Here is a 25,558-nt window from a genome sequence, read left to right on the forward strand (position 1 = left end):
AGAGAGGGAGAGAGAGACAGAGTACGAGTGAGGAAGGGGCAGATAGAGAGGGAGACAGAATCTGAAGCAGGCTCCAGGCTTTGAGCTGTTCGCACAGAGCCCGACGCAGTGCTCGAACCCATGAACCGCAAGACCATGATCTGAGCTGAGGTCGGATGCCCAACCGACTGAGCCACCCAGGTGCCCCCAGATTTTTTTTTTTAAAGCAGTATTTATAAGCCAAATTTGGTATTCTTAAACTTTGCCTCTTGAGGGTGGACTGTATGGGCCTGCCCTTAAAGGCAGCCAGTGTACTGGAATGCTGTGCATTTGATTGTGTTGTGATCACACAGGGTTTTAACCGTTTCAGTGATTCATTTATTTAGCAGCTATTTATTGATTGTAGAGGATATGCCAGGCGCTGTTTTAGGCTTCAGGGACTGAGTAGTGCTGGAGACAGAAGACAGGTTTTGCCCACATGGAGTTTTCCATTCAAGGGAGGGAGGCATGCGGCATGTACATTCAGATTTGTTTCCAGAAGTAATTTTTGTCATACTCTTATTTCATTATAAGTTGGAAAGCTTTTTGTTTGTTTGCTAGAGCTAGCGTGTCAAGAGGAAGACGTTGCATCTTTTTCCTCTAACTGGACCTGTTAGTGAAACGCTAGCCTTTCCACTGTGCTCACATCTGTTTTCTTCGTGGATGTATCTGAATCGGTAGTATGAGTTATAAGACAAAGGATGTTCTGGTGGGAGAGGCCTCGTCACAAAGAATTTAAGAGCAATTTTGTCTTCATTTTTTTTTTTTTTTTTAGTCTTTTTTTTTTTAATGTTTATTTACTTTTGTGAGAGAGAGAGAGAGAGACAGAGTGTGAGCGGGGGAGGGGCAGAGAGAGAGGGAGACACAGAATCCGAAGCAGGCTCCAGGCTCCGAGCTGTCAGTACAGAGCCCGATGCGGGGCTAGAACTTGTGAATTGTGAGATTGTGACCTGAGCCGAAGTCAGACACTTAACTGACTGAGCCACCCGGGTGCCCCCTTCATTCTTTATCTCAGTCCAAACTTGCTAATGGTTTGATTGATTCCATTTTGGTTTGTTTTCTAGGCATTTCCGGAAGAAGTTCAATATTTATTTGGTTTCTGTCCCGGAACTTCTCTTTATGCTGTGCATCTTTGGATACCTTATATTTATGATCGTCTATAAGTGGCTGGTTTATTCGGCAGAAACCTCCAGAGTCGCTCCCAGCATTCTGATTGAATTTATTAACATGTTTTTATTCCCGGCTAGTGAAACGAATGGTCTTTACTCAGGGCAGGTAGGTAACGTTCTTTTCCACCCCCGTGAGCTTACAGGAAGTCCTGATGGTAGCCTTTTTGTTTTAAACAGTAGATGATTGAAGGGGCTTTCTGCAGGCCTCCCAGGAATGTAGGGGCTTTCCTGTTTCTTTGTATGTTGTCGCAAGAGCTCGTCACCCTGCTCTGAACACTGTGCTGGGGGCTCTGGGAAACACTCAGTAGCCGTCAAAACTGTGGGAAGAAAATGTATGGACTGGAGGGTTTCTGAGGACTGGCAAATCCCCCCCCCCCCCCCCCCCCCCCTTTTCTTGTTGCTTTAAAATCAATCTCTGACTAAGCCAGGGCATCCCAGAACCGGCGTCTGGACCCCACAGCACACGGACCCTCTCGCAAACTGGCTTTTCTAGAGTGGTATGTTTGGGTAACGCCCACCACATCCACGGTGGCGGGGTGAGGGCTCGGGGGTGACCGCCCTGCTTGCAATCCTAGCTCTGTCACTTCTTTGACGGGGAACTTTGAACACATACCTTGACTCCTCTGTGCCTCAGTTTCCTCACCTGTAAAATGGGAATAAAAATAGGACCCAATTTGTAGTCCACAGTTAATCTGATCAAATACTTAGAAGTACCTGGCACCTACCAGTGCTCAATAAACGTGAGCTTGCGTTGTGATTACGGTGAGGGTCTCTGTGCTGTGTCGAGTGCCACAGTGTCACTCCTGAAGGACGCTGCTGTGGACCTTGCGTGTCGTGTTCCCAGTGTCTGTGAGATACCGGAGAAATCTTCTCAGTACTGTCCTCACCTGTGTTCTCCTAAGCTGTAGGTGTTTTGTTCTTGTTTTTTTAATTTTGGTGACCCTGCAAATGGAGCGTTTGGTTTTGTTTTCCGCCTTCCACGGACAGCTCGGTTCACTGTAAGCCCGATTGGAAGCTCAGCTCGTGGAACCGTGGGCTTCGCTGTGAGCCGTGCACACGTGTCCTTCTTGAACTGTTTGAGCTTCAACTCTTACTTATGGTTCTCCTGTTTGTGATCTTTCGATTAGATTTCATGGTTACTTTGTTGAACCTTTTTGTGGGATGACGTAGATTGTGGGAGACAGGCACAACGGGAGTTCGGCGGCGCTCAGGTGCCGTGGCCGGGAGGATCACTGAAGGGCACTACCTTATTTAACGTCTCCGGTGTGCCTGAGAAGTGCTCTCCGTGATTATTCTTCTTAACTCACGCTAGCCCTCGAGGTCGGTGGTGTCATCCCGGTGGCTCAGGGCAGGCCTGGTCACACAGCTGCCGGCGGAGCCCAGGTTTTAGCCCGGTCTGCTTGACCACACAGCTCACGACTTCGGATGGGACTCTGCCCGTGGCCGCCGCGTTTCTCCGCGTTTCGGGGCACATTCGTGTCGGTGGTGCGGTACGAGATGCTAACGCATACCTGCTGCTGGCTCGTACCACGTGGTGCACGCGGCTCTGGGAATCTGTGCGTCACATGGGGGCGGCCGTGGAGGAAGGCTAGGCGGGGGACCGTGTGATGCCCGATCGTTTGTTTTCGTTGCCGCCTCCGGGCCCCATAAAGCCACACAGACTGCAGTGGCTGTATAAGCGCAAATGTGCTTTGCTCTCGATTTCTTTTTAGGTGACGGTAAATATCTGTACTTTAAAAAACGTGTTTACTTATTAATTTTAGAGAGGGAGAGAGAGAGAGAGAGAGAGAGCACGAACAGGGGAGGGGCAGACAGAGAGGAAGATAGAGAATCACCAACACAGAGCCTGACGCAGGGCTTGAACTCCCAAATTATGAGATCGTGACCTGAGCGGAGATCGAGAGTTAGTGGCTCAACCCAGCGAGCCACCCAGGCGCCCTTAAATATGCCGACTTTTGAAGAAAAGGCTTTTAGTTTTGTTCTGAATGCTCTTTTAGTATTTTTCTTGTGTAGAAGTGAATCCACTTACTATCATTTAGGTTCCTCAAGTAATCTTTACAATGATAATAATAAAAACAAGAATCTAAAAAAATGTCTAGCCCGTGTTTGTATTCGTCCTCTTTCAGTGTTTTTGGGAAATGACGAGTTGGGGTTTGCCTCTGGTTTAGAATGTTCTTATGCATCCCTCGCCGATCTGAACAAAGTGTTATTTTACCACCCTGTCGGTGGGGTTACTCATGAGTTCTAGAATTCGGCTATGAGTTTGGGAAAAGACCTGCTGGCCAATACAATTCGGCTTTTGCGTTTGTTTACCTTCTGCTCCTCGTTATTGTAAATCAGGAGACATTCTCCTGGAGGTTCACTCCTAAAACGCACCAGTGACCCGGCCAGCGCGTCCTTGCATTTTAACGGGCTTCCTCCCCTTCTGCGCGACAGGAGCGCGTCCAGAGACTGCTGCTGGCCGTCACGGCGCTGTCCGTTCCCGTGCTCTTCTTGGGAAAACCCCTCTTCCTGCTGTGGCTCCACAACGGGCGCAGCTGCTTTGGCGTCAGCCGGGTAAGTGTGGGTCCGGACGCGTGTTCGGAGGTGCCTGGTTGGAGGTACAGAAAGAGACGTAAAGAAAACACCTCTCAGAGGGTCTCAGGCTCTTGACGTGAAGCCGGCGCTCCCTTTATCCGGAAGCTCGGTGTCGCCCGTTCCGCAGAAGCTCGCTGCGGAGCCCGCGGTGCGGGCCCGTGGGCGCGGGCCGTGCGGGGATGAACCAGGCCGGCGGGGGGTGCGAAGCAGGTCCTCCGGCACTGTTGTCATCGGCAAAGCGCTTTTTGTTCCTCCTCCTTGCTTCTTGACTTTTTTCTTTAAAGTGTCGTTTAATTTAAATAACCTCCCTCAATTATAGGAAACGTGGAACGCACAGGAAAGAGTGCCCTATCCTGTCATGCGCTTATAACCAGGGTTACCATTTTGTTAAATTTCTTCCTAGACTGTTTCCCCGGGTGTCCACTTTCTCGTTTGATTTCTTTAAAAATAATTGTGATAGACTATACTGTCACCTCTGTCCACGTCCAGAACTTTCTCCTCCTCCCAAATGGAGACTCCGTCCCCATGAAACGCTGACTCCCCGTCTCTCCTCCCCCAGCCTCTCAAAACCACCATCTACTTTTGTTGTTAGGAGTTTCACTCCTCTAGGCACCTCATATTCATGGACTCATGCAGTATTTGTCCTTTTGTGACTGGCTTATTTCACTGAGCGTAATGTCCTCGGGGTTCATCTGGATTGTAACAGAATCCCTTCCTTTTCAAGGCTCAGTAATACTCCGTTGCACGGATAGATCAGATTTTGCTTATCAGTTCATCCATCGACGGGTACTTGGGTTGTTTCTACCTTTCAGTTATTGTGAATAATGCCGCTTTCGGCACGGTGTATAAAAATCTTTTCGAGTCCTTTCAGATTTTTGGACACGTGCCCAGAAATGGAGTTGTTCGATCACGTTCTATGTTTGATTATTTTGAGGAACCACCGCACTGTTCTCCACAGTGGCTGCACCGTTTTACATTCCTACCAACAGTACACAAAGGGTTCCAGTTCCTCTAGTCAATACTTATTATTGTCATTTCTTGGATAGTAGCCATCCTAACAGGTAGGATATGCTTGCGTTCTCATAAACAACTTTCTAATCTCGAAGAGCCGCATCATTAGGAGAAATGAAGGGGCTCTGACTTTGGATTTGTCAGGTCCTTGTGATTTTAAAGGCAATGACTCTGTATTCTTTTGGTTGTTGTTAGAGTGGTTACACACTCGTAAGGAAAGACAGCGAGGAAGAAGTTTCTCTACTGGGAAGCCAAGACATAGAAGAGGGAAATAACCAAATAGAAGATGGCTATAGAGAAATGATGTGTGAAGAGGTAATCTTCTCTGGTACTGTCCATAACATTAGACAAGAAGCCAAGCTCTCGGGGTGCCTGGCTGGGTCAGTCGGTGGAGTGTGTGGCTCTTAATCTTCACGTCGTGAGTTCAGGCCTCACGTTGGGCATAGAGTTTACTTAAAACACAAAAAACAAAAAAAACCCTCAAAACCCAAAACACCTGTTACAGAAGCTTCCCCAAATACTGTTTTGATTGTTGGCCATAAGGGTTTTGGCTTACCATTTTGTTGTTTCAGTTTTACAGTGGGATTTCTACTGTTAACATTACATGCTGTCATATTAAGTGACTTAAGGTGCCATGAGCATTGCTTTCCAGAGATTCTTGTCTCAGTCAGAACTTTGTAGTTGTAAGAGGGAGACCTGATTACATTGGCTTCACGGGGAATCTTCTGGCTCATGTCAGGACAGGAACAGAGTTGGCCTCAGGATGATTGGTTTCTGGGCGTCCAATTCCAAGAAGTCTGGGTTGGTTTTCCTTTGCAAGTTGGCTTCATATTCTGAAGCCAGTTGGCCCCACGATTTTGGAACCTTGGCCACAGCCAGCCCTGAGCTTATTTTCTCCAGTCTTTCAGTCGGAGAGGAAAGCGCTCTCGGCTGATTGTTAGATTAGGAAGCATCCCAAGGAAGAACTGTGATTGTCTGGCTGCAGTCCCTCGTCATCCCTGTTCCAACAACCGCTCCTGTCATCTGCACGGATGGCCATAACCACGGACGGGGTCTTCAGCAAGAGAAGTTTACTGCTAGAAGCCCGAGTTCAAGACGTTGGCAGGGCTGGTTTCTCCCCTGGCCTCCTCCTTGGCTTGTGGGGGCTGCCTTGTTCAACGTGTCGTCACAGGGCCTTGCCCTCCGTGGGCATGTGTCTCTTCTTCTAAGGACACCCACACTCGTGACCTCTTTTAACCTTAATTACCCCTTAAAAGGCCCTGTCTCCAAGCACAGTCACGTTGGGGTTAGGCCTTCAATATGTGAATTTGGAGGGGGTCATGGTTCAGCCCGTAACGGCTGTGGCTGGGGGTGTGGGGTGAATGGCGGAAGAAGCAGTTCCCCCCAAAGAAGGGCGGCACAGCCCTGGGCAGACAGAATAGAGCCGATTCCGCTACTCTGGTAGGCTTTATTTTCTTGGAAACTTTATTTGGCCATCCAGTAAGGGCCAAACAAAATTTCTGACGGTCAACATTTTGTAATTGTTACGTAATGTAGTGTTTTAATTTGGGATGATTGATAATTTATAGGATCATAAGAGAACCAAAAAGCAGAACGGGGAGGAGCGTTAGAGTCCTCTTTCCCAGTGTTTTACAGCCTTTTCACTGCCAGGGGCCCTTTTCACAGTCTCCCCTTGTTGGGCCTGCATTTATGCAGCAGACACGCACCTGTCTTCCGAAGACTTCCGAGTCTTCCGGGTTCGTGGTCGGTCAGCGTCTCTGGTTTCAGTAGGTGTTCCGTGGTCGCTGAGACCGGCCCCAGAGTCGCACTGGGCTGCCCAAGGGCTGTGACACGGGTGCCGCACGGGAAACTGAGTCCAGGGGAGCCGGGGCGGCGCGCTGTCTGTGACGGGGCAGTGAATCGAGCTCAGGCCTTTGACTCGCTGCCCCTCACGCTCCCTCGCGGTCTCCCCAGCCTCCCAGAGGCCGGTCCTTCCACTGAGCGAGGGATGGAAAGCGGACAGGCGTGGCGGTGGGTGGGCACGTGCGGGCAGTTCGGCGACTCTGACGCGTGTTGTGGGATCTCCCTCAGTTTAATTTTGGAGAGATACTGATGACCCAAGTGATTCATTCCATCGAGTACTGTCTGGGGTGCATCTCCAACACCGCTTCGTACCTGAGGCTCTGGGCTCTCAGCCTGGCCCACGCACGTAAGTTTTTGCCGAGACCTGCGGTCCCACACTCTGTGCCGAGACGCCCCACCGTGCCGCGGTGAACCCGGGGGACTCTGTGCGACATTTCACAATTCCGAGGGAAGCCTAGTGGCGTCCTTCGGGTACCGCGTGAGCCAGTATTGTGCGGGGACAGCCTCGCCCGTTTGTGTCAGCCCTCTCTCTCACGGCGAGGCAGGCCTCTGGGTTTTCCGGCGTGCCGTATCTTCCTCCGTGTTTGACGTGATCGGGAGCCGGCTGACTTTTACGTGAGAGGCAGGTTACGTGTAGATTGTGTAGGTGTGTGGGTTCTTTGTGGATAATAATTCAGAATTGTCAGAAGGAGACCCGGTCCCCCTGGCTAAGTGCAGCGACACCGTGGACGTAAACAGAAGTTAACCCTGCCGAATGACTCCCCCGCAGAGCTGTCTGACGTCTTGTGGACCATGCTGGTGCGCGTGGGCCTCCGGGTAGACACCACTTACGGAGTCTTGCTGCTGCTACCAGTAATCGCTCTCTTTGCAGTGTTGACAATTTTCATCCTTTTGATCATGGAAGGCCTTTCTGCATTTCTCCACGCCATACGCCTCCACTGGTGAGTGTGCAAGTTAGCTTTGGAACTGCTATTTAAAAAATATTGCACCCGTCTCCCCACGTGTATAAATAGCCCCACAAAATCCTGGCACTTAATAACCGTGTATGTTTAATACTTTGAATTTATCTGGGGCCTGACAGGTTACCTCATTGTAAAACAAAATAAAATTCTTCCGTATTTCGTGATGGTTTAGAGCGTATGTCGGATTGCTTGTCTGTGTATGAAGGTACCCGGGTGGGGAGAGAGGTTCTGAATACTCGTGTGTACGCGTGTAGCGTGTGAGGGGTCATGACGGGTTCGCGTTTCCGTTACACGTCGAGGAGGGCGACACGGGCAGGCTGTGTGTGTGTCTGTGTGTATCTTATTTAAGTAATAACACGTGTGCCAAGAGAGCACGTACGGAACGAAGCAGCTTCAGCACAGGAGCTGTTTGGGGTTTTTTCTTAACTTATAAATGTTGTTGCAAGAAATGTAGGAAATGTTACTCACGGTCTTTCGCTAATACACGGAAATTTTTTTGTTTTAGGGTAGAATTTCAGAACAAGTTCTACGTTGGTGCAGGCACCAAGTTTGTTCCTTTCTCATTCAGACTACTTTCGTCGAAGTTCAGTGACGACGTGGCATGATCATATTGCCGTATCCAAACAAGCTTTCGGATTTATGGAGAATTATCATGTTACAGAATTTCACTTCCGTCAAACTTACGATAGGAAAAATTCCATCTTCATTGATTGCCTTATGATATAGCCAAATAATTCTGTAAGATATACCTCTTCCTCATGTTAAATATTTTGTAACGTTTATCAATTTCAGATATGTAAATTTCTTTCAGTTTTTATGGTGAGCAAATTTAAGTTAATGCCAAAAGTTATGTTAAAGTTATTTTTAAAAATAGAGGCTTGGGGGGGAGAAGTGGTTTTGAATGGCTAGTTGAAAATGGTCTTAGCTACTCGAGTCCTTTTCACCTTATTAAAAAAAAATTACAGCGTTATTCTGTCACTTGAAGTTGTCAGATAATATTTTCCAACAGCTGAAGTTAAGTATAGTTTTTTAAAAAATTTAATGACGGATAATCAAAAGATTCACATTTATTCTGCTTGATTAAAAGTGTGTAAACATTTTGTATCGTATGCTGTCTAGAACTGCAAGTAGGGGATCATTTCTACAATTTTGTCTTGTTTTAATGATTGGAGAAAACGGGATAAAATAACGTACGACAGATGGTTATCCCACTTGTATATTTTTAAAGATATTCTTACCCTCTTATCCTTATATAAAACCAATTATGATAATTGTATGTTAGAAAGATAAACTGTACACCGAGCCTTACAACCCAGTGTGACCGTAAAAGATAAAATATGGATGTGATTTGAACTTAGGGACCAACTCGTATGATGTTACTGATGTTACCGAACCTTTTAGGGGTTTATACTGAGTGAAGGGAAGGTGAAAAGTAGTATTTTGTATATTTTTATAACAAAATATAAATTAAGAGATTTTACCATGAAGAGATTGCACCTGTCCTTGAGAACAGTATAATTATAATTTTTTTTTTTACTTTCAGACTGATTGTAAATAAAGGTCTGGTAGAGGTATTTAGAGTTAATTTAAGCTTTCAAACACCATTTGGATCGGTTGAAAATTCTCTTTAATTTAAATTCATCTATTCACTTGACATTTAGCTTTGAAGGATTTTGAGTCCTGTTGAATGTTTTAATCTACGCAGACAGTCCCCACCTTACCAGTGGTTCCACTTAATGAATTTTGAATTAATGATGTTGTGAAAGCAATACACATTCCGTAGAAACCATACTTGCAGGGTTGAATCTGGATCCTGTCCGGGCCAGCGATCTGCGGCCCCATCCTCTCCCGCCATGCTGGGCAGAGGCCGCAGCTCCCAGACAGCCACGCGGTCGGGAGAGTCAACAGGTGGTACACGGACAGCCACCTGCGCCCACACGGCCGTTCAGTTTGTCACTTTCAGTACAGGATTCAGCCCATTACAGGAGATAGTCAATACTCCCTTATAGAATAGGCTTTGTGGTGGATGATTGTGCCCAACCGGAGGCTCCTGTCCGTGTTTGGAGCACGTCTAAGGCGGGCCAGGCTAGGCTGCGGTGTTCCCTAGGGTAGGCGTGTTAAATGCATGTTCAGCTTAGGATGAGACGCCATCGTAAGTTGAGGACGATCTGTTGTTTTGTAAATTATGTTCATTTTTCATATTTTACTGTAATTGATGTTAGGTAATTATTTTCAAAAAGAAATCGGCAGTGTTTTCACTTAACGTTTTGAGGCAGGTGCATGAAGAGGCCTGTTTGTCACCATACGCCTTCACCCTGCCTAGTGGGGGAGTTTGGAATTTTCATTTCAAGCTTGGATTCTGGTAGCCCTGGATCTAGGCGTGTCTTTTCAGGTCAAGTCGAGACCCGTTTGCCGAGAGGCATGAACTGAACACGCTGACGTAATCGTGACGCTAACATTAGACCTTACTTGTGTGGTGAGCCTTCCATGCTGCTCTTTCACCAATTGGGAGTTACTGGCCTTTGTCCCTCGTATTACAATGTCAAGCTTCAAACCACGTGGATAAATCCTTGGGAAGTGATTCTGCTCTCAGGGTGCAGTTTCTCTGGAAAGGTCTCACGTTGGACACTCCTGCTGGGTGAATACAAACTCTGAACAACGCTGTCCCTCACCACTGGCCATCTTCGTTACTTTACGCCAGGGCTCTGTTGTAATAAAATGGTAATTCATCCTTAGGAAACTCACGATTTCGGGGCACCGTTAGCTGATGAGTAAACAGGAGGCCTGTAGTGTCTGCTGGAATTTTTTAGTGCCCCCACTGGTAACTGTTATGGGCTGTTACAGAATTTTTCATTTTAAGTAACATCTCTTACCAGGGTATAGAACAGAGAGGAAAGAGCCCGTTTTTAATTGAGACCTATGTAGTGGTTATGTATTCTACATAATTGTATAAAAAATGAATTAGTAGTCCCAACTTTGGTGAAAGGCGTCTCTAGAAATAGAGCTTGATCGTGTCTTGTAGGCACTAGGGGAAATTTAATTTTTTTTCTAAAGCTGTAGGTTCCAGTGGCTGCTTTATGTTTATGCTTTGTGCTTTGCTTTATGTTTAAGCTGTCTGGTGGAACTATTATGTATATCATTTTTGAGACAGACTTTGTTCCCTTAATAGCAAATATCCGGAGGAAGAATGGTCAGTTGTCGGGATGAAGCTATATATCTGTTTATTTTCCTCAAGAGAACACGTCATGGTAAATGTCATGACAGCCATATTTTCCAGTGTTCATTCGGGTGTTCATTCTGTGTGTTAATGGAGTCCTAAAATAAAAATCCAAGGCATTTCTTCAGGAAAACAACTTGATTTCATCCTGCAAGGGTAAAGAACGTCCTTGTGGTGACGTAATTATGATCAGTTAAAGAACTCAGGTGTTCTGATGGGGATCATGGTGAGCCCTGTGGACTGTCCATTCCTTGTGGGTAGGACTTTGAAAAGACACCCCTTTCACGGAATGCCATTCTGTCCTCATTTCGGGAATGGGTACTTTATAACAACATTCTGTTCTCAGTTTCCAGTCTGCTGTAGCTTCAAAAGGCCTAGAATATAGCATAGGTCACTCTTAAGATGTTTATGAATTCAATATTCAGGCATTTTAGGGTCTGACTCATTTTGGAAAACAAAAACAGAACTGCTACAACTGTTCTGCAGTCTGCATTTGAAAACAGTCAATCTCTTCACTTAAAATTTTAAAGCCAAGTTTGCGTGCATGCCATCTGGTATAATCTCCAGTAAGGTTATTAGGAAATCTTGATTCAAGATGATGAAAATCAGGCAGTTCCAAGTAATGGTTTTCCAACAGCGAGGTCATTGAGGCCGGGCTTTGGTTTAGAATTGTAAGAAATACTTCAGAACATTCCACGTGTTCCTTGATGGGAAAATCCAACAAGAAGGCTAGGTTCTTGGTGTCAGCCTTGTCTTCCAGGGACTCCTCTCCAGGAGGGGAGAGCAGTCACTAAGTTAAAGCTCCACAAATGCACGAAAGGACAACTCTGCATCTTCCTATCAGTATTGAACTTCTTTTTACTAATGAAAAATAAATATATTTTTAAAACATGGGTGTTTTGCTTTATTATGCCTTCACGCGTCTAGAAAGCCAAAGCCAGAAGTCACCTGTCCCTTCTTGGGACTCCCTCTTCCCTGATCCGTGTGCCAGAGAGAACCGGCCCATTCCTGGAACTCTTCAAGGTACTTGCTTTCTGAGGCCCTTTGATCCACACTGGCCGGGGCTCAGACTATCTGAGGCGGGGGCCTCACCTCCTACTCTGCCTGGGCCATCTCCGAGACAGTGCAACCTTGACCGGTCGCCTCGCTGGCCTCCTTCGGGGCAGAAGGGCGGGATGGTAGCCCGGGGTGATGAGGCTCCTAGGAGGGGCTCCCTGGAGCCCGCAGCGGGGTGTCCCGGGCAACAGCGGCGGGCGGCTCCGGGCCGGACTCGTCGGTCCCCCGAGTCGCGGGAGCACGCGTGCTGCCCGCTGCTCCGCTCGGCTCTCCGGCCGGCCGGAGCGGCGGGCCCGGATCCGGGGGGAGGCTGGGCGCCACCCGCGGGGGACGGGCCCGCGCCGCAGTGAGCTCGGGGGCGGGGCGGGCGCGTCCCGGGACGCTGCCGACCCGCGCCTGCGGCGGCCGTTGCCGAGGCTCCCGTTGCCAGGGGCGCCGAAGCCGCGGACGCCGCCCGTCGCTGGGCTCCCGGGGCGCCGTCTGGCCCTTGGCGGCGCCATGGACGACCTGCGGGTGCTGTGGATGCGCGACCGCGTGTACACGGCCTTCGGCCTCACAGACCCCCACCTCTTCGAGGAGCTGCTGAACCGCGACGGTGGCGAGGTCGAGGACCTCATCCTGCACTTCCTCAACCAGACCAAGGACGAGGAGGGCGCCTTGACGCTGTTCTTCTACCGCAAGGTGGTGCCCGAGGAGGTGGAGGTGGAGATCGGTGAGCGCCCCGACTAGGCTTGGACTTTCTGCAGTTCGGCGGCTGCTTTCTGAGCCGCGTCCCCTGATACAGGCCTTAGCCCAGTGTCCCTCCCCCCCCCCCCCCCCCCCCCCCGCTGGATGTCCCCGTTCTATGTGGAAGCAGAGCTCAGCCTCACTTAAAAGGGTCCCCTGGTTAATTCCTGGACCCCCGGAAGGGGGCTTGGGAATCTCCCTTGGAATGTGACCTGTTTCTGGGCTGTCTCCGACTTGCTTCCCCGTTCTTTCCCTCCTCTTCTGGCTCTTCTCCACCGTCACTGCATCATGAGAATGCCAGTATATCCTCTGCTGAGCATGCTGTTCCTTGGAGACTCAGAGCTGCCGAGACGGGAGGCACCAGAATGGTGTCGGGTTCTGGGCAGAGGCGGGGGGAGAGGCCTCCTCCCCAGCTCCCGTGTCTCACATTGTCACTCACTCTCTGCCTATTGAGACCCTTGGGCAGCTTTATTGGATCCTTTGTGGGGCCCTGGTCATCCAAAGGCCCTGGAGGGGGACCAGGGCATGCCTCTTCATCCCGCTTTTCTATTTCTGTCCGTGCCCCCGATCAAGTCTTCTCTCTGCTCCCAGCTGAAAATTATACGAACGCAGCCAACTAGATGCTGGTGGGGGTGGTGATAGGAAGGAGGGTGGTGGCCAGCTAGCCCAAGATGCTCTTCTAATAGTTAAATGCGTATTTCTTGAAATAACAAAATGGAATCAGGCTGTATATAGATCATGGGATGACTCACTTAAATTAAACAAAAATGACACAGGTAGTACTGGAGGGCATTCCCTTAAAAATTCACATGACAGGGGCGCCTGGGTGGCTCAGTTGGTTAAGGGTCCGACTTTGGCTCAGGTTGGTTTCACGGTTGGTGGGTTCGAGCCTCGAGTCGGGCTCTGTGCTGACAGCTCAGAGCCTGGAGCCCGCTTCCGATTCTGCGTCTCCCTCACTCTCTGCCCCTCCCCTCCTCGTGCTCTGTCTGTCTCTCTCAAAAATAAACATGAAAACAAAAACAACTCACATGACATAGAATTATGTACAGTAAAACACGCAAAAGCAACCCTTCACTAACCCTGAAGTCCTACTGCCATTCCCAGTAGGTAGTTTGGTGTGTATCCTGCCAGATCTTGCCCTGAATCAATCTATCATCTATCTATCCATCCATCATCTATCATCTGTATCTTTCTATAATGTTAATATATAGATGTCTAGAGTTTCTAAAGTCAATCATACCAATATCTTGAGAATTTTTCATGTCAATACTGATAGATCTACCTAACTTTACAGGTTTTTTTTTTTAATTTTTTTTTTTAACGTTTATTTATTTTTGAGACAGAGAGAGACAGAGCATGAATGGGGGAGGGGCAGAGAGAGGGAGACACAGAATCTGAAACAGGCTCCAGGCTCCGAGCTGTCAGCACAGAGCCCGACGCGGGGCTCGAACTCACGGACCGCGAGATCATGACTGGAGCCGAAGTCGGCCGCCCAACCGACTGAGCCACCCAGGCGCCCCTAACTTTACAGGTTTTAAGCACATTGATGTACTGCGCTTACCCATTCCCTAATTAAAGACCATTTACCCTTCTATAGTATTTCATTTCACAAACAAGGCAACAGTGCCCACCCATCTCCGCACACTTTGTGTAATTCTTTGCGACGGGCACAATCGCTGGTTTCCTGGGTGTGTGCATCTACACCGGCTGCCCAAACTGCTCTCCAGAAAGGCCCTGCCAGTCCACACCCAACCGTGGTGAGGTGTCTGTCAGCCAACAGCCTTGCCGACATCGGATACTGTCGGTCTTTTTAACGTTTGTCAATCCCATAGACGAAAGAGGGATGCGCTTGCTTAGTCTATACTACGTGTTTAATAATATTTAGTGGAGTTGAGCCTCTCTCTCTTTTTTTTTTTTTAGAAGTGAAGGCTTTTTTGAGGATTAACTTAAAATTTTTATTTTATTAGTATTTTTAAAATGTTTATTTTTGAGGGACAGAGAGCCCGAGTGGGGGAGGGGCCGAGAGAGAGGGAGACCCAGCGCCCAGCAGGCTGCAAGCTGTGGGCGCAGAGCCCCACGCCCGCCCAGCTCCATCCCAGGAACTGCGAAATCAAGAGCCGCACCAAAGTCGGAGGCTCAACCTGCTGAGCCACCCAGGCGCCCCAGGGTTGAGCCTCTTTTTTATGCTTGTTGATCACTGAGATCAACCGGTGGAACCGCTTGACCATTCTGCGTCCTTCATCTCCTGGGGAGTCTGCACAGGGTTTCCTTTCGGGCCACTTGAAGCTGTCTCTGCTAACCGGAACATTTCTGTACGACTGTGTTGGTTCATAAATCGGCGCTAGTCCAGGAGGGCAGGGGGAGACGAGCAGGGAGGCAGAAGGCTCCAGACCGGCAGGTGGCAGGTGTAACGAGCCCGGGGAACTCGCGCCCGAGGCCGGTTTTAATGCGAGAGGATCAGGTGCCTGCCTCCCCTCCCCCCACGCCCGCCAGCGTCTTCGGGGTCGTGGAGGGGCCGCTGGCGGTCACTGCACCGGCCGAGCCCCACCCAAGGGCAGGAGGCGGGGAGGGGCTCCCGCGTCCTCGCCGTGACCTTCCACCCCCCCCCCCCCACGGCTTCCCCGGGACTGTCGCAGGTGCAGGCCATTTCCCCGCGGCGCTCGGTGGGGTGGGGGAGCAGGGCATCAGGTGTCTGGTGTGGTGGGGCAGACACGTGTTACTACTTTTTTCTTCCGTGCTGGCGGCGGTCAAGACGGCGGCGAGACGCCCGAGGCGGAGGAGGAAGGCGAGGAGGAAGAGGCGGAGGCTCAGCCAGCGGAGTTGGCGGGTGAGTCGCGTGGGGGCGGCTCCCCGCGAGGAGGGAGGCTGGGACCCGGTATGGGGGACAGAGGTGGGTGCTGGCCGTTCGGGGCGCATTACCCGTGCCCTGGGGGCCCGCAGCCAGCGACCACAGACTGGGGGGCCGGCAGCTGCAGGGGGGGCGGCCTCCCCGAGCTCTGGGGGCGAGCGCGCAGCTGTGAGCAGGGCCGCCCCTCCCGCGGCTCCGGGGGGCACCTGCCTGGCCCCTCTGGCCTGGGCCTCGCTTGCCTTGGACCGCTTCCCTCCCCGCTCTGCCTCTGTGGGTCTGAATCCTCCTGTCCTTTCTCTGGTAAAGGCGACAGTCACGGGATCCAGGGTCTGCCCTCTCCAGTAGGACCTCCTCTTTTATATCTGCAAAGACCCTGTTTCCGAATACAGTCACCTTGTGAATTCCACCCGGTATAGTACATGTCCCCGGCAACTCGTCCCTGTGCAGGCGCCCTGCGTGACAGCTCAACACCTGTGCGCTCTGTTGTGTAGCCCAGGCTTCCTTCCCCTCGTGCAAACCACACACCCCGTTTCTTCTGGCCAGTCCGAGGCAGTAGTGGAGGATTTTACTGCTGATAGAAATGGGTGAGCTGGAGAAGTTGCTGGAAACACACCTGAACGTGCGAGACGCCTGATTCTCTGCAGGCTCCGCTTTTCCTGTAGTGATGGGATGGCTTTAGATTCATGCTAAGGCTGGCTTCTCCTGCGGGTGGCTCTTTTTGCCTTTCCTTTTTTACATTAAATTTTTTTTTTCTTGTTTTTGTAGTTGTTGAGTGGTTTCATTTTATTCCTAGTGTATTTCTACCATTTATCTAATTCAGTTTTCTACTTGTCCTCATTCCTGAAACGATTTATTTTGTCCTTTTTCTGGGCAGCTGCATGTATTTTATTAAATTTTATGAAGTTTTTCAAATTTTAATTTCAGGAGAGTTAACGTACGGTGTTATCTTAGTTTCAGGTGTATAATATAGTGATTATCAGCCTTCCATACATCTCACCTAGTTCACCCATCTCCCCCTCCCCCACCCCTATAACCATCCGTGTGTTCTGTGTAGTTAAGAGTCTGTTTCTTGGTTTCTCTCTCTTTTCCTTTTGTTCGTCTGTTATGTTTCTTAAATTCCACAGATGAGTGAAATCATATAGTATTTGTATTTCTCTGACTGCCTTATTTCCCTTAGCATGGTACTCTCTGGTTTCACCCATGTCGTTGCAAGTGGCCAGATTTCATTTTTTCTTCTGGCCGAGTAATCCATTGTATCTATATATACACCACATCTCCTTTATCCATTCATCTACAGATGGACACTTGGGCTGCTTCTGTATCTTGGCTATTCTAAATACTGCTGCAATAAACCTAGGGATGCATGTATCCCTTTATATTAGCGTCTTTGTCTTTTTTGGATAAATACCCAGTAGTGCCATTGCCGGATCTTAGGATAGTTCTATTAAAATTTTTAACCTTTAAAAAAATTTTTTTTAATGTTTATTTATTTTTGACAGACACAGAGCATGAGCGGGGGTGGGGGGCAGAGAGAGAGGGAGACACAGAATCTGAAACAGGCTCCAGGCTCTGAGCTGTCAGCACAGAGTCCGACGCGGGGCTCGAACCCACGAACCGTGAGATCATGACCTGAGCCGAAGTCGGATGCTCAACCGACCGAGCCACCCAGGCGCCCCTCCAGACGCATTCATTTTAGCCAAAATGTCATTCCTTCTGTAGTACAGATTGAGGGGAGAGGATTACAGGGTTAGAAATACAGCCCATGAGTCCAGGGAGGACTAAGTTGGATTTTGACAAGACAGACGGTGGCCATGAGGGCCACAGCCCTATTTACTGCGGGGCTCTTATCTTATTGAGAGACATATCCATTTCATCACCAGTCTCTGAACAGGAAGGACATCTGTGGAAGGACGCTGCTTGGACAAAGGCCAGGGAGGTCTTTTCAACAAAGCAAATTAATATTCCTTCCAAATCAATAATTAAATGCATTTTTTCTTTTTATTGTGGTAAAATATACATAACGTAAAACTTACCATTTAAAAATTTTTGTTTATTTTTCAAATTTATTTGAGAGAAAGAAGGAAGAAGAGACGGCGGGGGGGGGGGCAACGTAAGAGCGGAGGGGAGAGGTGCAGAGAGAGAGAGGGAGACCGAGAATCCCAAGCAGGCTCTGCGCTGACAGCGGGGCTTGGTCTCACGAACTGTGAGATCATGACCAGAGCTGAGATCAAGAGTCAGATGCTTAACTCATCGAGCCCCAAAACTTACCATTTTAACCACTTCTAGGTATACAGCTCAGTGGCACTGCATTTATTTGGTGCATTTGTTAGTGTGTTTTTGGCTACAGGCTGTTACTGGACCTCTAATCCTGTTGGTGCTGCTGGCTTTATACCATTTCCTCTGCTGGTGGGTGTGCCGGGCACTTAACCACACCATAATCGGATCCTCGAGTCTGACCAGTAGCTGTTACCGTTCCCATTTTATGGATGAGAACATCAATAGTAGACCAGTAGACCCCACACGTTGATTTGATTCGAAAGCCACAATGGCTCCGCACGGTGCCTTTTGCAGTAAGAGCCAAACCGTTTGGGAAAAGCTCTCCCTTCCCTGTAATTACTGGGTTTCTCAGAAACTCTCAGGGCTGTGATGGGTTCTGAGGTTTCCAGATCCGCACTGATAACAGACTTGAGAGAGAGACGTTCGTTTTACTTAGATTACCTTTCTTTTCATCCCCCGCAAGTTTCGAGTTTCATAGTGAAAATAGAATTATGTGCTAGTATGTTAGCTATAATTCTCATCCTAATAATAAAACTCCCCTTTAAGTGACAACCTCGGAGAAGTCAGTCACTGGACACTGTCGCTGGAACATGCACACACACACATGCCTACATGTGAAATTTCCGACCGAGAACCCACCCAGCAAAAATACAAACGGCTTTCGTCGTTACAACGTACGTCGAGGCTGCGATTCGTTTGTCCAAAATGTACACGGAGCTTTTAGATACCATGACTATTGAATGAAATAATGCTGCCGTACAAGATGCAGGTCTGGCCTCGATGGTAGGAAATCTATTCCGATTATTTCATTTTGCACCCTGAACGATATTTTGCAGCCAAGAATTTGCAACTGAGAAACGATTCCACAGATCAGCTTGTATTAGGCATCGGGGATGAAGAAGTCGACAAAGAGAGTTTCGAAGACCTGCCCGTCAAGGTACGTGTGGCTCCTCCTCCTCCTTGCTGGGGTAACGGGAATGCCATACCCTCTGATGGGTCTGGGTAAGTGACAGTTCATGCGAGGAACATATTTGGAATGGAGACGATAGAATCCTGTGTTGGGAGTCCCCACAACTACCCTCAGGTTGGATGGTTCGCTAGAATGACTCCCGGGACCCAGAAAAACGTTTATACTCAAGGCTATAGTTTGTTTCAGTGAGAGGAGGCTGCGTAGAATCAACAAAGAGAAAGGTACGTGGAGCAGAGTCGGGAGAGAAGGGACCCGAGCCCCCTGCGGGGTGGCGTGCGGGTGCTGCTGGTCCCAGCACGTAGGAGAGCACACGGGAAGTTTTGCCAGTCGGGGAAGCTCACTCAAGCCTCGGCGTCCAGCGTTTCTACCGGGGGTCTGTCGCGTGGGCATGAAGGGCCAGCCTCTAGGTCGCGGGAAGTCAGACGGATGTAGTGTGACCAGGGCCCCAGGCCAACAAAGCCAGGCATTCACCACCAATCACGTTGCTAGTCTAAACTATCTTCGTACCCCAGGTGTAGACAGAGTCTAAACTATCTTTGTACCCCAGGTGTCCATCAGGTGGGACATTCCAAGAACAGAGGTTATCACCTGGGAACCGGCAAAGGGCCAGCCTGAAAACCTTTGGGATCTGCAGAGTTTGGACAACCCAGGCCTGCGGCCGAGTTAACCTTTTCCCAAATCCCAGAGGTGGGGCTTAAAAGCCGGGATGTGAGCATTTAGCCCGGCCTGTGCTAAGTGAAATGACTAACTGCTCCATGAATATACCCTACCCCCCAAACCAAATGGAAGCCGGCTTGTTGCAATTTACAAGCTAGGAAAGGGCTCAGTCTGGACATTTCCCGGCTCGGTTTACTCCCGTGTGGCTGCGCTGGCCAATTAACAGCAGAGTCAGGCTGAGTGTTCAAGCCTGGGTCCTTCGTGGTGCGTGGTCCCCCCGTGTCGGCCGGGGGGACCAGAACGCACTGACAGGAGTGCTCAGGGGCACCCGAACGTTAGGTTGTCTGGGTGAGCAGATGTATCTCAGCCCGTTGATGTTTGGTTCCCCATGTTCCAGAGAACCGTTAAGCACATCGTGGAAAAGACATATCTCCATGTGCTCTGTACTCCCGTTCCTGAGGAGTTCCTGGACCAGAATGTGGTGTATTTTCTCCGAAATACAAAAGGTATAGTTCTAGTGTGTGTGTGAGTGTGGGTGTGTATGCACGTGGGGGTGTCTCTGTGAGATTCTTTATTTTTACGCTTTCTTGAGAATACAGCTCTTTTTTTTTTTTTTTTTTTTTTTTACGGTCGATCCTCAGTGTTCATGGATTCCATATCTGCAAATTCACCTACTCGCATTTTTTTCGTAACCCCCAAATCAGTACCTGCAGTTGCTTTGAGGTCGTTCGGGGCCAGGCACAGGATGGGGAGACTTCTGCGTCCCCCCGTGTGCCTGTTCCCAGCTGAGGGCGAACGCGGTGACAACGTTTTAACTCTTGTAAACAACTGTTCTTACTGTGATCTCTTTGGTGCTACGGTTTTCACATTCTTTTGTGCTTCTTGTTGGCGATTTCACTGCTCAAAACGGCCTCAAGCGTAGTACTGAAGCACCGTATTCCTGAGTGCAAGAAGGCTGTGACGGGCCCCAGACGACACAGGTGTATTAGGTACACTTAGATCAGCTGTCAGTTATAGTGTCGGCTGAGGTCCATGCTAGTGAATCAGCAGCGTATGTTGAATAAGGTGTCTGTTTCTTTTTTAAGTTTATTCATTTATTTTGAGGGGGAGGGAAAGCGAGAGAGAGAGGGAGGGAGGGAGAGAACCTGAGCAGAGGAGGGGCAGAGAGAGAGAATCCCAAGCAGGCTCTGCACCGTCAGCACGGAGCCTGATGCAGGGCTTGAACTCATGAACCACAAAATCATGATCTGGGCTGAAACCAAGAGTTGGACGCTTAACCGACTGAGCCACCCAGGTACCCCTAAATAAGGTATCTTTACACAGAAACACACATAAAGCGAGGTTACGTGTTGATGCTGATAAAGATGTGACCGGTGGAGTGCCTGGGTGTTTCGGTCGGTTGAGTGTCTGACTCTTGATTTCGGCTCAGGTCATGATCCTGGGGTCCTGGGATCAAGCCCTGTGCCTGCTTGGGATTGTCTCTCTCTCCCCCAATTGCATGGGCTCTCTCTCTCTCTCTCAATCTTTCAAGAAAGAAAGGAGGAAAGAAGAAAGAAAGGGAAGGGGTGAGGAAGAGAGGGAGGGAGGAAAGAAATATGACCAGAGGGGCACCTGGGTGGCTCAGTCGGTTAAGCGTCCAACTTTGTTTCAGGTCACGATCTCACAGTTCATGAGTTCGAGCCCCGCATCAGGCTCTGCGCTGACAGTGTAGAGCCTGCTTAGGATCCTCTCTCTCTCCCTCTCCCCCTCCCCCACTTGCATTTTTCTCTCTCTCTCTCGCAAAATAAGTAAATCAACTTAAAAAAATGTGACCAGAGGCTGCAGAAACCTGACCTCGTATGTCCTGTAGGAGCAATGGTTCAGTATTCATTAATTCCTTGTTGGAGGTGACCTCACAGAACAGAACTCCCATGAATAATGAGAGTTGACTGTATAAATACGTTCTTAGTTCTATTGTAACAGTTAAAGGGAGATGCAAACTGTTGTGGCCCTGAGTTATAAGAAGAGCTTTAGGGCTTTGTCCACGTGGGCCGTGTGATTTAAAGGCGAGGGGCCACTTGGAGGCCACGTTCATCCCTCAGGGTGACTTCCGGGCGGGATGTTCCCTCTGTGCATTCCTGCTGCCCTCGTCCATCCTGGGTGCCACCTGGGAGCTTCTGGTGACACCCCTGTCCCCCCAGTGGTTGTCACTCTCGTGTCTCTTCTGACCCCTGGCTCTTCCTCTTGCCTCATTCGATTCAGGCTGACTGCCCACCCTGCCTGCCTGCACGTTCCCCCATTTCTTCTGCCTTCGCCTCCACGGAGGCTGCGCATACGTAGCTACGTTTTCACGACTCCCCGTAAATCCTAGAACAAGCATTATGTTGCTTTCTTTTTCTCTCTTCTGAACTTTGATGGCGTTTTGGGTCAGGGCCTCCCTGCCGGGTGACTCTGCCCACGTAGGCGGGAACCAGAAGTAGGGAAGACAGCTTGTAGAGGCTCGTGCCCCCTCATCCCTGCTCGGTGCTCTCCTCCAGGACAGCACCTGCCACGGCGCACAGGCCCCCAGCCGGGCAGCAGCCGCGTCTCCTCGGATTTCATCACTGGGCCTTCTCGTCGTCTTTGTGTCTCGCCGTTTCTCTTCCGTCGAGATCAGCCTCTCTTTGTCTTCCGCTCTGGGTTCTTAGGTTCTTTCCCCTTAAAATAAATTTACTTAAGTAAAGAAGAGTTTGCTGTAAAGAAGCGTATTAAGGAGAGAATGTCTACACAGCTGTGGGACCAAAGCCAGTGAGGTAACTGCCTTGGTTGGTATATCTGCTGTGTTTCCCGGTTAGATTGAGGGATGGGCCCAAGTGACCTTCAAAATGTGTACCGTGCGGGTGGAGTAAAGACATGTAAAATAAAACGCAGTTGGTAAATAGGCTGTTACCAAATCTGTCTTTAAAAATACCCGTGACTCTGGGGCGCCTGGGTGGCTCAGTCGGTTAAGCGTCCGACTTCGGCTCAGGTCATGACCTCAAGGCTTGTGAGTTCGAGCCCCGCATCAGGTTCTGTGCTGGCAGCTCAGAGCCTGGAGCCTGCTTTGGAGTCTGTGTCTCCTTCCTTCTGCCTCTTCCCCAGCGCGCGCGCGCGCTCTCTCTCTCTCTCGCTCTCTCTCTCTCTCAAAAATAAATAAACATTAAGAAAATTAAAAAAAAAAAAAATAAGAAAAAAATACCCATGACTCGGGCGCCTGGGTGTCTCAGTCGGCTGAGCGTCCGACTTCAGCTCAGGTCATGATCTCGCGGTTCATGAGTTCGAGCCCCACATGGGGCTCTGTGCTGACAGCTCAGAGCCCGGAGCCTGCTTCGGATTCTGTGTCTCCCTCTCTCTCTGCCCCTCCCCAGCTTGCTTTCTCTCTGTCTCTCAAAAAATAACATTAAAAAAAAAAAATACCCATGACTCAAAAAGGACTCTGGTGATGAACTGGGGAGGCATCGCTGGGAGCGGGGACCCAGGGAGAGCAAGGAACCCAGAAGACATTTCCAGAAAATGCTACTGTTTCTCTTCTTGTCTGACTTCAGATGACTCCAGCCAGATCCGCCAGTCTGTGCAGCTCTGTGAACCACAATGCGTAGGGTTTCTCTTGATGTCTCAGTGGCCGAGGGAGTCATTTGCACAGACGTTAGCATCATGTTGAGCCTGTGCCTGGAACATTCGTTGGTAGCTCCTCGGGAAGAAGGAGCGGATTCCTTGGAAGGTCCAGATACACTTGGAAGGTTCACTGCCTGCCACTTCCCCACGCGTCTCACCCTCTGAATCTGTTCCCACACAGAGATGATCTCTGAAGCTACCAACATGAAGGAAGCCATGGAGATCATGCCCGAGACCCTGGAGTATGGAATTATCAACGCTAATGTGCTTCATCTTCTGAAGAATATCATATGTCAGGTAACTGTGGACAAAGGGAAGGGACCTCAGCATTTTGTAAGACTAAGGCCATTTGATTCATTTACTCCGCAAGTAATGAATATCCAGCAGGTGCCTCCGTGGGCCCTGGTGGCAGAGCGGCGAGGAGCACGGACTAGGTCTCTGTGCTCCGGGAGCTTATTCTGGGGAAGGACACAAAACACAGATTCATAAACTGGAAAATAACAGGCAGTGACAAGTGGCATGAGTGAAATGAACCCTAGTAATGTGATAGAAATGGACTCTGTGTGCACACACGTGTGTGTTCATGTGTGCAGGGAGGGAGTGGTGGTAAGGGATGGCCTCACTGAGGAGGCGATGTCTGATAGGCAAACGATAAAAAAAAGAATCTCACGAGCAGGCTATTCTAATGACAAGTTGTTAGGGAAGTGTCATTAGGGAAGTGTGATAGGGTGAGGTTGAGGATGTCAGGAAAGGCCCCTTTGAGGGCGTGGCATTGAATTGAGGCCTGAATCGGGTGAAGGGGTCAGACCTGTGAAGATCTGGGGGGAAGAGCGTCCTGGGCAGGGAAGATAGCTTGTGCAAAGGTCCTGAGGCAGGAGCAGACATAGCCTGGTCCAGGAACAGAGGGAGGGCCTGTGCGGCTAGAGGGTAGTGAGGAAAGTTGGAAAGGAGGGTAGGTTTTCAGCAGGGGAATAACATGATCTGGTTTGCATCGTTCCTCTGGCTGTCGTGTGGAAATCGTACTGTGGGAGTGAGGGCGAGGGCCGAAGGCAAGAGTGGACCAGTTGGAGTCCGTGGAAGTGTCTGTGGAGGGGGATGGTTGTCTAGACTGGAGTTCAATCAGGGGAGGGAGTGGGAGGCAGGCCGTGTCAAGAATCTGTTTTGCTGGGGAGAGGGCCCACGGGGCTTGCTGGTGACTTGGATATGGAGGTTTTGGAAAATGGAGCGTCAAGAGGGACTCCCTAGGGTTCGGTTGGGGGTGAGCGGCCGGGCGGGTCAGTAGGGACATGGGTGAGGGCAGAAACCGATCTGGAGGGAAAGCCAAGAACTCTCCGGACATCTGAGCTGAGGTGTGAGGGGCTCGGGGAGAGCTCAGGGCATTTATTTATTGAGCAAATATTTATTGAGCACCTACCGTATTCCACTGAGCGAACAACTCGGCCGAGATCTGCCTCACGGGAGTGCTCGTTCTAGTCAGGAAGGCTTACGTTAAACAGGATCTGTGAGAGAATCTGTTCGGTTGAGTCTTGAACAGCATGATTTGAACCACACGGGTCCACGTCTACGTGGATTTTTTCCAATAAATACGGTATAGTGTTGTAAATGTATTTTTCTTCTCAATAACAGTTTTTCCTCTAGCTTGCCTTAAAATTTTTTAACATTTATTTATTTTGGACAGAGAGAGAGAGAGATGGGGCATGAGTGGGGGAGGGGCAGAGAGAGAGGGAGACCCAGAATCCGAAGCAGGTTCCAGGCTCTGAGCTGTCAGCACAGACCCCGACGCGGGGCTCGAACTCACGGACCGTGAGATCACGACCTGAGTTGAAGTCGGATGCTCAACCGACTCAGCCACCCAGGCGCCCCTCTTCTAGCTTGCTTTATTGTTAAGCATACCGTATATAACACATGGGACATACTGATCAGTGTTAATCGACAGGTGATGTTATCGGCAAGGCTTCCGTCAACAGGCTGCTCTTAGTAGTTAAGATCTGGGGAGTCAGACGTCATATGTGGATTTTCAACTGCACGGAGGGGGCGTTGGCATCCTCACCCTTGCGTTGTTCAAAGGTGAACGGTAGCGTGCTCAATAGTGATGGGAGTTGAGAAAGACGAGGTTGGGAAGGGGGTAAGAAATCCCGGCAGGTGGTAAAGGTAAGGGTTTTGAAGTTTTAGGCCGGGTGGCCAGGACCACCTCAATAGCATTTTTTACCGAGACCATTGCACTTGGCTCCTGATGGACCCCGGCCGCTGCCCTCACCCCTCCGTTACTTTATCCACGTGCCAGCCAGAGTGCGGCGATGGTGTGAGGCCAAGGGGCTGGATAGAAGCAACCAAGGGAGAGGCCGCCGGGGGAGGGGGAGCGCTAGGGGCAGGGTGACACGGCACCCGTTTACCATTTTGAAAATTGGGCAAATAGAGAAAAGGGTCCAGGTGTTTATTCTGCCTCCTCTACGTGAAATGCACTGGGTAATTAAGTAGCAGAGGAGAGGAGCGTCTCTTTATAAAAGCATTGCAGCTATAAAAGAAAGAAGTGTTAGGATGAGACTATTTCGGTTGTGTGGCTCCCAGAGGTTCGCGGATCTTGTCCTCGAACAAGCGGACGCTACCATCCGAAAG

General features: G+C 49.7%; 2 protein-coding genes across 2 annotated transcripts in view; both read left to right on the plus strand.

Annotated features, from left to right (window-relative positions):
* ATP6V0A2 (ATPase H+ transporting V0 subunit a2) overlaps positions 1 to 11,689 on the plus strand; it is a 43,846-nt gene extending 32,157 nt beyond the window's left edge. Inside the window, 6 exon segments of the mRNA XM_049619501.1 lie at positions 1,083 to 1,293; positions 3,624 to 3,743; positions 4,971 to 5,090; positions 6,846 to 6,963; positions 7,387 to 7,558; positions 8,085 to 11,689. Of these exon segments, the coding sequence (XP_049475458.1) occupies positions 1,083 to 1,293; positions 3,624 to 3,743; positions 4,971 to 5,090; positions 6,846 to 6,963; positions 7,387 to 7,558; positions 8,085 to 8,184 (841 nt within the window). The 3' untranslated portion in view covers positions 8,185 to 11,689.
* A 358-nt stretch (positions 11,690 to 12,047) lies between these two features.
* DNAH10 (dynein axonemal heavy chain 10) overlaps positions 12,048 to 25,558 on the plus strand; it is a 152,663-nt gene continuing 139,152 nt past the window's right edge. Inside the window, exons 1-5 of the mRNA XM_049619502.1 lie at positions 12,048 to 12,564; positions 15,331 to 15,405; positions 18,540 to 18,640; positions 19,728 to 19,836; positions 23,124 to 23,239. Coding sequence (XP_049475459.1) covers positions 12,351 to 12,564; positions 15,331 to 15,405; positions 18,540 to 18,640; positions 19,728 to 19,836; positions 23,124 to 23,239 — 615 coding nt within the window. The 5' untranslated portion in view covers positions 12,048 to 12,350. The remainder of the gene's footprint in view (positions 12,565 to 15,330; positions 15,406 to 18,539; positions 18,641 to 19,727; positions 19,837 to 23,123; positions 23,240 to 25,558) is intronic.

The sequence above is a fragment of the Panthera uncia genome, assembly GCF_023721935.1.
Source record: "Panthera uncia isolate 11264 chromosome D3 unlocalized genomic scaffold, Puncia_PCG_1.0 HiC_scaffold_8, whole genome shotgun sequence".
Classification (NCBI taxonomy): Eukaryota; Metazoa; Chordata; class Mammalia; order Carnivora; family Felidae; genus Panthera; species Panthera uncia.